The sequence below is a fragment of the Tupaia chinensis genome, unplaced genomic scaffold (assembly GCF_000334495.1).
Source record: "Tupaia chinensis unplaced genomic scaffold, TupChi_1.0 Scaffold000574_1, whole genome shotgun sequence".
NCBI lineage: Eukaryota > Metazoa > Chordata > Mammalia > Scandentia > Tupaiidae > Tupaia > Tupaia belangeri.
In genome coordinates, this window is record NW_006160088.1 from 1,977,940 (window position 1) to 1,992,055 (window position 14,116).

The 14,116-nt window shown below is 47.5% G+C and overlaps 1 protein-coding gene across 1 annotated transcript in view; it reads left to right on the forward strand.

Annotated features, from left to right (window-relative positions):
- RBP2 (retinol binding protein 2) overlaps nucleotides 1-13,321 on the forward strand; it is a 25,178-nt gene extending 11,857 nt beyond the window's left edge. Inside the window, exons 2-4 of the mRNA XM_006158175.2 lie at nucleotides 3,333-3,511; nucleotides 11,522-11,623; nucleotides 13,189-13,321. Of these exons, the coding sequence (XP_006158237.1) occupies nucleotides 3,333-3,511; nucleotides 11,522-11,623; nucleotides 13,189-13,239 (332 nt within the window). The 3' untranslated portion in view covers nucleotides 13,240-13,321. The remainder of the gene's footprint in view (nucleotides 1-3,332; nucleotides 3,512-11,521; nucleotides 11,624-13,188) is intronic.
- The last annotated feature ends 795 nt before the right edge of the window (nucleotides 13,322-14,116 follow it).

A 14,116-nucleotide genomic window follows, 5' to 3' on the forward strand; every position in this document is an offset into this window, starting at 1 on the left:
CGGCTGTTGGCTTCTTCCGCGCGCGCGGCTCCGCCCGGCGTGAGTTTTAAGCCACCGGGTCCAGGACGCGAACCGCGGTCGACTACGTGGGAGTCTAGTGACATAGCCATTACGCTAACTGCTGGTTCCCAGGACAGACCATCTTGAATTCAAACACCACCTCAACTACTTCCTCACCATATAATTCAGGGCAAAGGACACAACTTCTGAGAGGCACTTTCTTCGTTGGTAGAATGGAGATAATATAATACTTATCTTGTGGGGTTTGTTTGGAGAATGAAATGGGCACAGTTTCCCAAGGGAGGTTCCACCATAGGGCACCATCCCTAGTTAATGCTAAAGCGTCCTAATCAATATTAGCAACGGTCCATGCGTTGCCACCTTGCAGACTCACCTTATTTAAATTCGGCTCACCCTGTTCCCCATAAAGTCAGTTCTCTTTTACTTCTCCGGCTCTCACCTTGGTCACCCAAGCTCAAAACCACTGTTTCCTCCTCGTAACTTAATCTTGCTGTACATCCATTGAATTGCCAAGCACCTGTGGTGGTTGTTTCAGCCATCTGTGTTTAGATAAGTCACCGAACCTTCCTGGGTCTTTATTTCATCACTTTTGACATAGTGAGCAGTACGGAAACAATGGGTTTCAAAGTTTTTAAGCCGCGGAAATCTTTCTCCAAGCAACCTCCCATGACAAAGTTCAAGACTGAAATCTCTGGGCTCTACCAGCCAGAGATTCTGGGCCTGATGTAGAACCCAGCAGTAGGCAGTTTACATATTCCCTGGTGATTCTGAAGGAGAAAGAACTTCAGGACCCACTGGTGGATTGTTGGGCGTGGCAAATACTCATCAAATACTAGGAAATAACAAGCAATAAATTAGTATTTGTGTACCAGCTCAGGCCAATTCGAACATACTTCTTGTTTCAACATTAGATAAGGGATGTAAACTTTTTACCTACTGGACTAATGAATGGTACATAAAATGATCCCCTTAGGCTCCCATCTGATTTTATACAATTTAGGGTTCCAAGATTATCTAGGGCCTTCCCCATGCAGATAGGACTCTGTGGTGAGTTCCAGCTCTGGTTAAAGTGATGGCCAAAAAATGAAGAGCAGGCGGCCAGGTTGGCCTCTCTTTGGTTCGTTGGGAGAAGAGAAATCTAGTGACCAAAGAGCAATTTGAAAGGAAATGAGTCAGACAGGAAATGAGGAGAGAAAGTGGGGGAAGTGATAACGGTGGGGAGGGCAGCAGAGGACTTAACGCTCCACACGATAGGCACTCCCCGAGCTACTGAGACCTGCTGGCTCCTGCACAGACAAGCTGTAGCTTTCATCCTACACCAGTTGGCACACGGCAAAGCTATCGGGAGAATTCATGGGCATAAAGGTGGTCAACTATGATCTGGCTAAAGACCAAGGGCTTGAGGAGAGTCATAGGATAGAAATTCAGCAATTCTAGAATTATCCTCTGCTTCCAGAGCTACTCCACAAGACAATGACTTTTTGTCATTTTAGGCACAACCAGAGATTGGTGAGTAAGTGGGCTCAGCACTTAGCTTCTTGTTACTATGAGAAATTGTTCCAAATCAAATACCCCTGTGCAAGAGCACTCCTCTTCTTACTAATAGTCTCCAGGAAAGGAGTAAGATTTGCTTTCGGATGTCAAGGCAAAGAAAAGACATAGATGGAGTAAGTGTGGCAAAATCTACATAAGGGTTGGACCTGGGTGATGAGCACGTGGGGTTCCTTGTACTCTTCTCTCTGGTTTATTTGAGAGTTTCCATTTGAAAATGCCAGTGAGGGCAGGCTAGGGACACAGGGGTAATACACGTTCAGCAATGGCGGATCCATGTGGAAGCTCCCTGGTTTGGTCCCCAGTCCATCTGCACACGTCAGGCACACATGGCCGTGATCCCAGCTGTCTGGGAAGGCCAAAGGGGTGGGGATTGCGGCACAAGGCCTTGTTGGTGGTGTTTGTTTTTGGTTTTGTTTTGTTTTGTTTTTGGGGGGAGGTTTTTGCTATAGAGCATGTGCACTTGCCAGAAAGAGAAAGAGAGATAGAAAACGAGAAATCACCCCCCAGGGGGGATGGCCATGCTGCAATCCCTTCTCCTCCATTCTCCTCTCGGGATCTTGGGCACGCACATACACATGCCCGGCGCGAGTTTCAAGCCACTGGGCCTGGGACGCGAACCGCGGTCGACTACATGGGAGTCCAGAGACATAGCCATTATGCTAACTGCTGGTCCCAATATTTATCTTCTTTCTCTCGTTTCTCTGTCTCTCTCTTTCTCTGTGTGTGATGTGTTTCTCCCTCTTTTTTAGAAAACAAATGTAAACAGATTTTAAGGCAAAGAATTATTTATCCTTTCCTTTTTCTTTAAAAGCAACAAAAAAGGGGCCAGGTAGTGGGTGTGCACCTGGACTTGCATGGTTCCACAGTTGGGTCCACGCCATGTGGGGTGTGCACATTGGGACTTCCCTGAGCGCACCAGATATTCACCTATGTGCCTATGATCCAGGCCAGCCCAGGCAGGGCTTGATTGCAATATAGGGGCTCTGCTGGGGATGCCTGTCTCTCTTTTTCTCTTCCTTTCTCATAAAAGAGAGAAAGAGGAAAAGGGGAGAAGGAAGGAAGAAAGGAGGAAGAAAATCTCTGAGTGAGGGCTTATCATTTAGAATATGCTTAAAACTACACTGGGGGCTCTTCACCGAGGCAGCGCAACCTAGCTGAGGGAACCTCTAGCCTGCTTGAAAGACGGAGATCTGTGACCTCCGTGCTGTCAACATTAACAAAAGTTTCCTCTTCACCCAGGACTGAGGCAGCGCTACCTAGCTGAGGGAGCCTCTAACCCTTGAAAGACGGAGATCTGTGACCTCCGTGCTGTCAACGTTAACAAAAGTTTCCTCTTCACCCAGGACTGAGATTAGTGTCTTGAAAGCCTTTTTTGTTTTAAACCATGAAATCCTTTTTTCAGCAAACTCTTAGGAGGAAGCCCAATATGTCAAATAGATGAAACGGACCTGCCGTGGTGGAAAGCAGTGTGTGTCTATGTGTGCACCTGCTGGGCGCTGTGGCTCAGGGCTGTGCCCTCGCTGCCATGTCACCCATCAAGGCTCCCAAAGAGATGCCAAGAAACCCCTAGGTCTCCTGGCGATTGACCAAGATGCCCAACCTGATCACGTATCAAACAACTCTTATATTCCCACTCACACAAAGAATCGTAGCCTGCCCGAGATCTGTGTCTCTGGTCCTGAGTGTTTGGCCTTGTTAGAGAAATGAATGAGCCTGGCCAAGCGCGTCATAACCGCCACAACTCCCTTCGCCAACAGATATTGATTTTGCCACCCGCAAGATCGCAGTACGTCTGACCCAGACGAAGATCATCAATCAAGATGGCGACAACTTCAAGACGAAAACCAACAGCACATTCCGCAACTATGACTTGGATTTCACTGTCGGAGTGGAGTTTGACGAGCACACAAAGGGCCTGGACAACCGGCACGTGAAGGTACTGACCGTTCAGGCTGGCGTTTTCCACCCTCATGCTCTTTGTGCAGGGGCCGCCTATTTGGCTCCATGATGAACAAATGATGGGGGGGTGGGGGGGAGACTAGGAAGGATAAGGAAAAGGGAGACCAGAATGGACTTTATGATGCCGGCTATTAGCACTGATTAAAAGTGTAGTGGGATAGGGACCAGCAGGTAGCGTAATGGCTATGTCGCTGGACTCCCACGTAGGCGACCACAGTTCTCATCCCAGACCCGGTGGCTTAAAACACGCCGGGCATGTGTGCCCGAGATCCAGAGAGGAGAATGGAGGAGAAGGGATTGCGGCGTGGCCATCCCCCCTGGGGAGTGATTTCTTGCTTTCTGTCTCTGTCTTTCTCTGTCTGTCTGGCAAGTGCACGCGCCCTATAGCAAAAATCTCTCTCTCCAAAAAAAAAAAAAAGTGTAGTAGGAGGAGGCAGGCCAAGGGGGAGGAAAGGATTTCAATGGCCCTCCCAGGGTCTCAGGCAGGTGCTCAACTCTTATACTGACATGGGCTGGGCAGGCTAAGTGAAGAGGGCGAGGTGGAATATCACAGGCAGAGATGGAGACAGGGGCCCACGGGGGAATACAGAGAGCTTCACATAAAGGGGGAAGCCCTGTCCAGCCCCCAAACACTGCCATGGAGGAACCAGGCTTCGTGGAGCCAATTTTTTGATTTTTTTCTTTTCAGGAAGTGTTAAGAATTCAAAATATAAAGATGATCTCAATTGATTTAACTTTTAAATTATAGGCAAATGACCCAAAAAGTCAGCAGACTAAATGAAGTTTAGATGTATCCAGTCCTAGTAACAGACAGAAGTCTCTGGCAGGTTTTGAGTTTCTGTTCTAGTGTAGTCTTAACTTGAAGATCAAAATCTAGGAAGTCCTCCATGCCTCAGAAGCCCAATGTTCCTGTCACTTGAACTATAGGTAGAAAGCAAGCAGAAAACAACTGAGTAGGCAGCGGGAGCTATCCCAAAGTCCAAGAGCTGAGTTTGCTGAAGAGAGGCCCCTGCTTAGAGGAGCTATTGATAAGGTAGAGGCTGGCAGATAGCAGGGAGAAGAGGGTGGTGCTGGGAAGGTGGGGGTCCCAGTAGCCCTTTCCCTGTGTCACCATGTGGTTTCACAGCCCAGAGACCCACCCACCCTCACCAGTATTCACATTCATGCTCAGCATGCCCATCTCTGATTCCCCAAATCGAATCACACTTGGTCAGTTCCCACCAAACAGGAATATGGAGAAATTCATTATCAGTTGTAAAGACTCCTCCCTCCCTATCTCAAAGAACCACCCTAAGAATGACATGGCCCAGGATACTTGGGTCACTGGATTGTCAACCATCATTGTTGTCCCAGCCTATGCAGTTTACACAAGGGCGTTTGCATGTTCATAGCACCTTCCTCTCTAAGCCAATTCAGCCATGGAACCTCCACCCTGGCTCCCGAACTGAGGAAGACCAGAGCTGAGTGTTCTGTGCCCAGGATTTCTTGCTTTCACCCCCAGAAAAGGGCCAGCTTTGCAGGTGATTCAACCAAACAAGAACCTTCATCTGACCTTCCCGGTTCTCCATGAGCCCCACTCTTCCGACGGTCGCATCACCACTCTCAGACTCTCGCCCTGTGCTCCTAGGAGGTCTTTCAAAATCAGAGGTCTCCACTCTTCCCCAAAGCCAGAGATGTGTGCTCTGGCTCTTGTCCTGAAACGGGGAAGAAAAATGGTTATCATCCTTCGGTAATACCTCTACAACCAAGAGGGCAGGACACATTTTATTTCTCAATCAAGTTGTCCTGCAGCATTGATAATCTCAGCCATCAAGTCAAGGTTGAATTATATGTAGTGCTCTTTGCTAAAGAAAAGTGGGGAAGTAAAAAGCGCTTTGGAAATTCTTCCATCATATTGAATATTATATCAGTCTTAGCATGAGAGCATAAGTTTTCGGGCCCTGGAACGTCAGCTCACAGAACCTCTCTGAGGGGATGATGGATCCGTGGGGCTTTTCTGAACCGTGTGGCTGAAAGGCCAATTCATCAGGCACCAGAAGTGATAGGAAAATTGGTCTCTGAATTTTTGCATCACTCTGCTGTTCCCACCTAATCAGTTCAAAATGATTCATTTCCTGTCTTTCGGTTTGGTATGAGCTCTTGAAAAGCAAGTCTGTCCTTTTGACGCCTCCCTTTATCACCTTTGGTGGCAGGACTCACTCTTCCTGAAATAAATCACGTCCTCTGGTCCTTCCTGACCCCTGTAGGGTTCTGCCTGTGACCACCCACCCTTCTGCCTCTTTGCCTTGCAGTCCCCTCCTCGCTCCAAGATCAGCAGTTAGCCTTGCAAGGAAAGACAATCCCCTTTTCCACACCTCGCCTCTTCTTTGCCTGCAGCATAAAGTTAGGGCTAATAAACACACACACAGATACACACACACACACACACACACACACACACACACACACACACTGGAGCGTGGTAGAGGAGTAAAGGGGGTGGGGGAGAAGTACCCAGAACAAAGAGTAATCCCCAATGAGAGTCATAGCACAGAGCACGTGCCCTCAGAACTGCCTGCTTCCTGGAACCACACTCCCCTCCACAAAGGGAATGGGTGAGTATAGCTGATTATGTGTGCACACACTGTGTGTCTGCCTAAGCATGTGCCTGTGTGAGTGTGCATGCTTGCATTGATGCATATGTATGAGTGTGTATGTCTGTGTGCATGTACAGTTCTCCACATGCTTTAGTTCTCCAGGGCTCCACTTCACAATTCCTTGGTCAGCCTTGTAGACCCTCTGGAAACTCCCCACTCAGCAGATTGGAGGAGAGGTGCATGAAGGGCCCTCTTATGTCTGGTTCTGAGCCAGCCCTGAGCAGGAGCAAGGATCATGATGAGATCAACGCTTCTCTGAGGGGTCTTCCCCATGAGAAATGCATAATCCTAGCTTCCTACCCTGTCTTGCTTCTAAGAGGATTTAAAACCCTTTTTTGTTTTTTGTTTTGTTTTGTTTTGTTTGTTTTTTGGAGAGGTTTTTGCTATAGTGTGTGTGAGCTTGCCAAAAAGACAGAGAGAGACAGAGAGATAGAAAGCGAGAAATCACCCCCCAGGGGGGATGGCCACACCGCAATCCCTTCTCCTCCATTCTCCTCTCAGGATCTTGGGCACGCATGCACACACACCCAGCATGAGTTTAAGCCACCGGGTCCGGGACTCGAACTACGGTCAACTACATGGGAGTTCAGCGATATAGCCATTATGCTAACTGCTGGTTCCTCCCGATACCCTTTTCAAAAATACACAAGCATCCTCAAAATAAAATAAGTCACTCCTCACTTAGCAACCTACCTGTTTAACGACAGATCAGACTTAGACCAGTTCTCCAGTGGGGGGAATCCTCTTAGTCGTTGTCTCATTCCTGCAGTCCATTAGTATTCACTACATGAAGAGTTTGCAATCACACAAGACTACATATTTCATTTATAAATTTGTACTTTATTATGCACCCATAGCAGTATTCAGAACAAATAAAAATGATTGCACTGGATTTATATTATTGCGCTATGGTGTGTCTTGGTGCTTTCTAACACTTATCTAACTTAGGCTTTTTGTATGACTAGAATTACATTAGTCTAGTGTGGTATTGCATGATATCTATTGAAAATGCATACCCTACTACACCACAACACACCACAAGACACCCACCTTAATGCTCCTCGTTCATGGGCCAATTTGCTTAATGATTGACTTAGTCGTAGGAATAGAACTCAGTTGTTAGGTGAAGAGGGTTTGTATGAAGAAGCAGTTGATGTCTGTGCAATAGGATGTGGAGTATCATGCAGCCCGTAAGAAGGAACAGCGTGCTGATACATTCTATGACACGGATGAACCTAGGAAACATGCCGCAGGAGAGGAGCCACACATAAAGAAGTCATATGTTATTTGACTTACATGAAATGTCCAGAATAGGCCAATTCATAGCAGAGGAAACAGGTGGTGACAGCAAATAGGTATGGGGCTTCTTTTGGCCTTAAATAGTGGTCATGATTACATAATCTTGCGACTATAGTGAAAGCTGAATTGCATACTTTCAAGGATGAATGTATGGCTTACGAATGATAACGTAATACAAAAATATCATTGAAATAGGGGCAGCGATAAGGCCAGGGAGAAGCAGGTAAAGATGACAGCCGTGGAGCCCAAAACGCCGCTGTGATCCTGGGAGGAGGCGAGCAAGCCCAGAGGAGGGGTGGTAGACAGTCAGGGGGCACTGCCTCCTCCAGGAGGGCGGCCCTCGGGGCCTGCCTGCCAGAGAAGGGGACAGGAGCTGCAGGTAGAAGGAGGGACCTGGATGAGGGCAAGTGCCCAGGGGAGGGTGATAGTGTCCTCTACTGCTGTCAATTTAAGGAGCTGTTATTTTCCTTTAAAACAGTAAGCTGTGTGGGGGAGTGATTCCAACTTACATAAAAGTTATAAGAATTTAACAAAGAATACCAGCGTACTCTTTAGGAGAGGTACCTGTTGTTAGCATTTCACCCCATTTGCTTTATCATTTGTGTTAAGTTATTTTATCTAAATAATCTGATTCATTATCCCTCAATTACTCGGTATATATTGCCTAAGAGCTAAAATATTCTCTTGAATGACTGCCGTGTAGTTATCAAATTCTGTCAATTTAACGTTGGTGTAGGACCGGTACGTAATCTGCCATGTAGAGCTTTTAATGATGTGAACTTTGGACACTGCGATGGCGCAATCCTGCTGGGGCCACCTTCCTTCTTTAATTTTGGGCAAACTACCTGCTCTTGGAAAATGCTTCCTCTTCCTCCCTACCCAAAGACCATCTCAGCTTTGGAATCTTTTTTTTTTTTTTTTTTAGAGGTTTGTTTTTTTTGCTACAGGACGCGTGCGCTCGCCAGACAGACAGAGAGAGACAGAGAGAGAGAAAGCGAGAAAGCACCCCCCAGGGGGGATGGTCACGCCGCAATCCCTTCTCTTCCATTCTCCTCTCGGGATCTTGGGCATGCACGCACACGCACCCGGCGTGAGTTTTAAGCCACCGGGTCTGGGACGCGAACCGCGGTCGACTACGTGGGAGTCCAGCGACATAGCGATTATGCTAACTGCTGGTCCCAGCTTTGGGATCTTTTAAAACTTCCTCTGATACAAGAATGAAGGGCACAAACCACCAGTAAACAGAATCATGGAATCCTAGTCATTTCACTGTTCTCTTCTTTCCGCTCTCCACCATCTGTTTTAGGTAGGAGTAGGCTATGATGTTGTACGCAGCACCATGATGCACTGGTAACCAACGTCCTTTGGGTCAGAATGACTTCATCTGGCTGCCCAGCACGAGTTAGTGAAGTGCTAGGACAGGCCCTGCGCAGTAACATTTTTCTCCTTCCTCTCTTCTGCAAAATTCACAAAGCCCCTTCCACAGAGAAGACCTGAGTCAGGAGTGAGATGTACGATGATAAATCAGACCCCCTTTGCCATTCTTAGAGATCTCAAGCCTCCTGGGGGAGGCAGACTAGCGGATGGATAATGACCACAGAGTGCCCGTGTTAATGGACATGTGTGTTCTCTGGTATGACTGCAGACACCGAGGCAAGGAGATGGGTAGGTTTAGCTCAAGATTCTGTTTTAACAAAACCGCCCAACCACAGACTCATTCAACAAGGCTGGTCACTGCGCTGAGGCTGGTGTTGCAGAAATGAACGGGGGGTGTAGCTGCTGAGTAGGCAGATTCACAGAATTTGAACTTCAGGGACCTTCTTACCGATCGGGGGAGACACATCAATGCAGCCAACATGTTCTAAGTGTTCATCCTGCACAAGGCAATACGGGAGTGGAGAATAGAGGACACAGCCCTTGCCAGAACACAGCCATGAATCCTTTCTCATCTATAGGGAAGAAACCCAGAGTCCAAGACCAATCACGGGCAACAGCCAACAAGTAGTCTAGACAACAGCTCCCCCCCTGACAGAGCAAGAAAAGTGGACTATGAATCGAGTGTGTCTAGGACATTCAAAGATGTGAGGCCTGGGATAGTTGAAGGGAGGGAGACTTTCTTTCTGTAGAAAGCATGTAGAATTTTATTTTTAATTAGTTATGGAAATATGCAGATGGTTCATTTTTAAAAAGTTATAAACAATAAAAAGTAAAATTTTCTTTCCACTCTGGCCTCCAGACACCCAGTTCTTCCTGAAAGGCAATCACTATTAAAAGTTTCTTTTATATCCTTGCAGAGAATGTGCCCAGAACATGGCTCTGCCCCTTGCCTTTTTCACTAAAACAGTACAGGATGGCTATATTCATTCCGGGAGTGTATAGCAGGGAGGAACCATACCATATTTAACCAGCCACCTACTGACGGAATTTATGAAGCTTCCAGTCCTTTGCTGTAACAAACAATGCCGTAATGCATTGGGGAGTAAAATGAGGAGGTATAAAATTGTACATAAAACATATAATATGGCCAAGGTCAAATATTATTTTAGAAATAGGTAGATTTAACAATCTGTAGAAAACAGATTTGTACCAAAAAACAGACCTGAATGTACAAAGACTTAGAAGAAAATTCAGGTCTGTGTATCACAAAGTGGGTTTACAAGGCATGGAGGAAAGTGAAAATCTGGTCCTTAGCATAATATTGTTCATAGAGGCATAATATGGCTTCAGACATACTTGGGAGAACACCAACTAGCAGCAGGGGCATTCCCTGAGGAAGGACAATGCAAACACAATGTCATTCCCTGAGTGGGAGGTGCAGGTGCAAAGCTAATCTGGGCACGGGTATACTACAAGACCACCTAGAAGGAGGTGTAGTACCAGGGCAGCTTTCAGAAGGGGTAAAAGTGGGAGACAGAGGAGGTGGTGACAGGGAGTTGCATAATTTGAGAATATGAGCTAAGGGATTTGAGTGCTCTTGGGGTTCAGTTGACCTGTGGCTTCTCCAACCTGCTAGCTAGCTCAGTCTAGCTGGCCATGACGAGTTCTGCTGTCTCTGCTTGTCTCTGCTTGTTCTCTTGTCTCTGTCCTACTAAGGGGGTGGTGTCACTGCCTGAAAGATACCACGGACCAGGAGAAGATCCACACTCTGTGTTCTGGATGGGAAGGCGGGCACTGCAGTCTTCTGGATGGCCCCCTGGTTAATTACGGAGCTTCCCTGCCTTTATTACTGTCCTTCAGTGGAGAGTCCTAGAAGAAAAATTCCCATAAGTACCATTTCTAGGTCAAAAGTGTGTGCAATTTTATATTTTGAAAGGTAATATAAAATGGCATTCCAAAAAGATTTATACCACTTCATATTCCCACCTGTCATAGATGTGGGTACCTGCTTCTCCATCACCCCTTCCAGCTAAGTGTATTACCAGACTCCTAGACCTCTGACCATCTGATGAACTGTATCTGACGAACAGTCTCAATTTGCATTTCTCTCATGAGCAAGGTTGAATATCTCTTCTCATGTTTGAAAAAGCCATTTGTTTGGGTTTTTCTCCCTTTTAAGCTGTCGGTTCATATTTTTTGTTGACAATGAACCAGCGGTTAATGATATTTTTCTTATTCAGTTATTAAAGCCCTTTATATTTAAGGAAATTAGGTCTTCGTTGGTGTGTCACAAGTTCTTTTCCCCAGTTCGTTATTTATCTGTTGACTTGGAGGTATTTTTTCCCTTCCAGAAATTTTACCAGGTTCTATAGTCAAGTTTTTCATCTTCCCCCCACTGCTTTGAAAGACTACCTTTACTGTACAAAAAATGGAAGAGTAGAAGTCTTTACATGAGAACAGAGCAACCCACCGAAGCCGGCTTGGCTGGAGTGCGGGGTGTGTGTGGAGAACGAGACCAGAAAGGTCCTGGCTCGCTGGGGCCATGGCTCTGCCCCGTGGACAGGCAGGGGTTGGGAGTGGGGACAGGGATGGCTCTGGGAGGCACGGCTGCCCGTCTGGGTTTCCCAGTCCCTCACAGTCACACGTCTGACTCGTCTGTGAATCTGTCATTGCAGACGCTGATCGTCTGGGAAGGTGATGTCCTCGTGTGCGTGCAAAAGGGGGAGAAGGAGAACCGTGGTTGGCGGCAGTGGGTTGAGGGAGACAAGCTATACCTGGTAAGTTCTGGGGTCCGGATGGCTCCCCTCCTCTGCCTTCCACTAACTACCATGGTCAGCTGGCCAGGTGCTTTGACAAGAAAAATGGACCTGCACACCTCCCCTGGGCTCCAGCCAAATGCATGTGGTCATACCGTCAGAAAGCCATTCCGTCTGGCCCGGGGGAGGCCAGGAAGAAATCTATATGGCCGTTTCTGTGAACTGCTGCAATTAAAAAGAAAGTTCAAAATGCTGACTTAGGAAACGAGCTCCAAAGAGAAATGCAGGGAACCTGTTAAAGACCAGCTGGGGAGAAATAGGGGAGCAGAATTAAGATGCCCTGGAGGAGGGCGGGACCAGGCATCTCTCAAGGATGGGAACGTGGAAGGCACAGTGCGGGTGGGGAGGGGGGCAGAGCAGCGGGACCTGGAAACTGCCTCAGGTCATGAGCTCTCACGTGACTTATGTCCACCTCCATCCCAAAATATGTTAGGGCAATTTGATACTAGAACTGAGCGGTAGAACAATGGCTGAGATCCTTAAATAAATTATACCTGTCTAGACAGCTTAATTTTTCATTCGTCAATCTGCAAGACAATTTTTGGGTCCAACTTTCAAGTAGTGAAAAATCTTTCACTCCTTCAAGCATTCAGTCACCCCTTTGTTAAGTTAATGGCTCATTCAATGAATGGCTTTTATTCCTTCCTTCCTTCCTTCCTTCCTTCCTTCCTTCATTCACCCATGGAGTCAGGCAGACACCTGGCACCAATGTCGGCATTCGAGTCACCATGGTGCCCTTCAGGACCAACCTTGCTTCACCTGAGATCTTTATTTGAGGCAATGTCAGCTGATGATATATGGGAGGCATTCTCCGTGTTTTCTATCGACGGCTTTTCCTACCTGCTCTGGTTTGGATGATGGATTTTTTTCATTGTAGTACAACCCCCATAGGTCCCTGTGGCTAAGACAATGGATTCGTCATCAACAGTAATGATCGTGGTGATGGTCCCAACACTCCTGTTTCCCTCCTCCTTCAAGGGTCAGTGAACTACAGGAAGGCCTGAGGGCTCCCTCAGCACCTGCATGAAAAGCAGCCCCTGTCAGCTGCACAGGCAGGCCTAGGCGAGCTCTCACCCTGTGTCATGTCACTACCAGCCAACGTCCTCACCACCAAAGGCCAGAAAGGCCGCGTGGGGAGGGGCCTATCACCGGCCAGCCTCTTCGCAGATCCTTGCCTTCCAAATGCTTCTCCATACTAGAGCCTCCTCTTCCTCGTGGCTTTGCTGCCTTTTATAAATTAAGTGACGTTGCTTTAATCATGAGAGTAGGAGAAATCCTGCCCAAGAGGGCCATTTCTTTGCATTTTTCATTTTTATAGGGGTTCAAGCTCACGTCAAGTGTCAAAATCAAATTACCGCCACCTGCAGGGCACGCCAGCTGAGTGCCTCTGTGAGACGCACTTGCCCAGAATGACTAAGTGTTCTCTCTCTCCGCTCCCACCCCCAGACACCAGAAGGGCTAGGATCTAGACAGAAGGAAGACCTGCCTTGTGAGCCACTCACCACTTTCTGACTCACCACTTGCAGGAGCTGACTTGTGGTGACCAGGTGTGCCGTCAAGTGTTCAAGAAGAAGTGAAGGCCACGCGGGAGGCTCGCCCGGCTCAGCACACACTCGCTGCACCCACGCAGTGTTCTCCACTGGCTTTGAAGAGCAGCCACTGGGACCTGCCCGCTCCTGACAAAGACCAATTAAGGCAACGGGGTGGGCTTTAAATAGAAGGAGTGTGTATCAGTAACAGAAACCTTCCTCTTTTGAAACCCAGTATTAAAGGAAAAACAAAAATCACTCCCATACCTTGAAATCCTTTATAGCTCACTTCTTTCATTTCTAGAACTGTCAATTTTACCCAAAGGCAGAAGAGGTGACTACTGTGTGGTTTTCTTGCATTCTTTTATGTGTTAATTTGTTTTGTTTCATTTTGTTCTTTTTTGTTAATTTGTTGGTGTTATTGGCAGGGCCAGGGGGGTGTGGGGAGCTTTTTTACCTAGAAACATTCTCTGGTCAACAACGCATCCTGGACCAATTCTTGATTGTCCCTCATTGAGTTCTATTTCTTTGGACAGCACTTAATTTCTTAAAATTCCGATTAAAGATAATGTGCCCGCTAGTTTATGCCTCGCCCGGAGCATCCTGGGGGAGCTGCCCACAAAGCCTCTGAGGGCCCATAGTCCAGCAACTCTGGGCTCAGGCCACTCCTCTGCCTTCAGCCAGGCAGAAAGGAGGTCATGGCGCACCGTCCTTTCAGTCTCAGGGTGGCTTCTCACTCGCTGCCCAATGCAGCTCCAGGACCCGGAGGCCTGACTCCAAGTCCCGCCGCCCCATTTGCCTGGGTGACCATGGGCACATCATTTGGCCCCTCTGGCCTCGTTCTCCTCCGTAACACGGAGAAGACCATAATAGCACCTCCTCCACTGGGTAAGGGTTAAGATTAAGTAAGGTGACACACACGAAG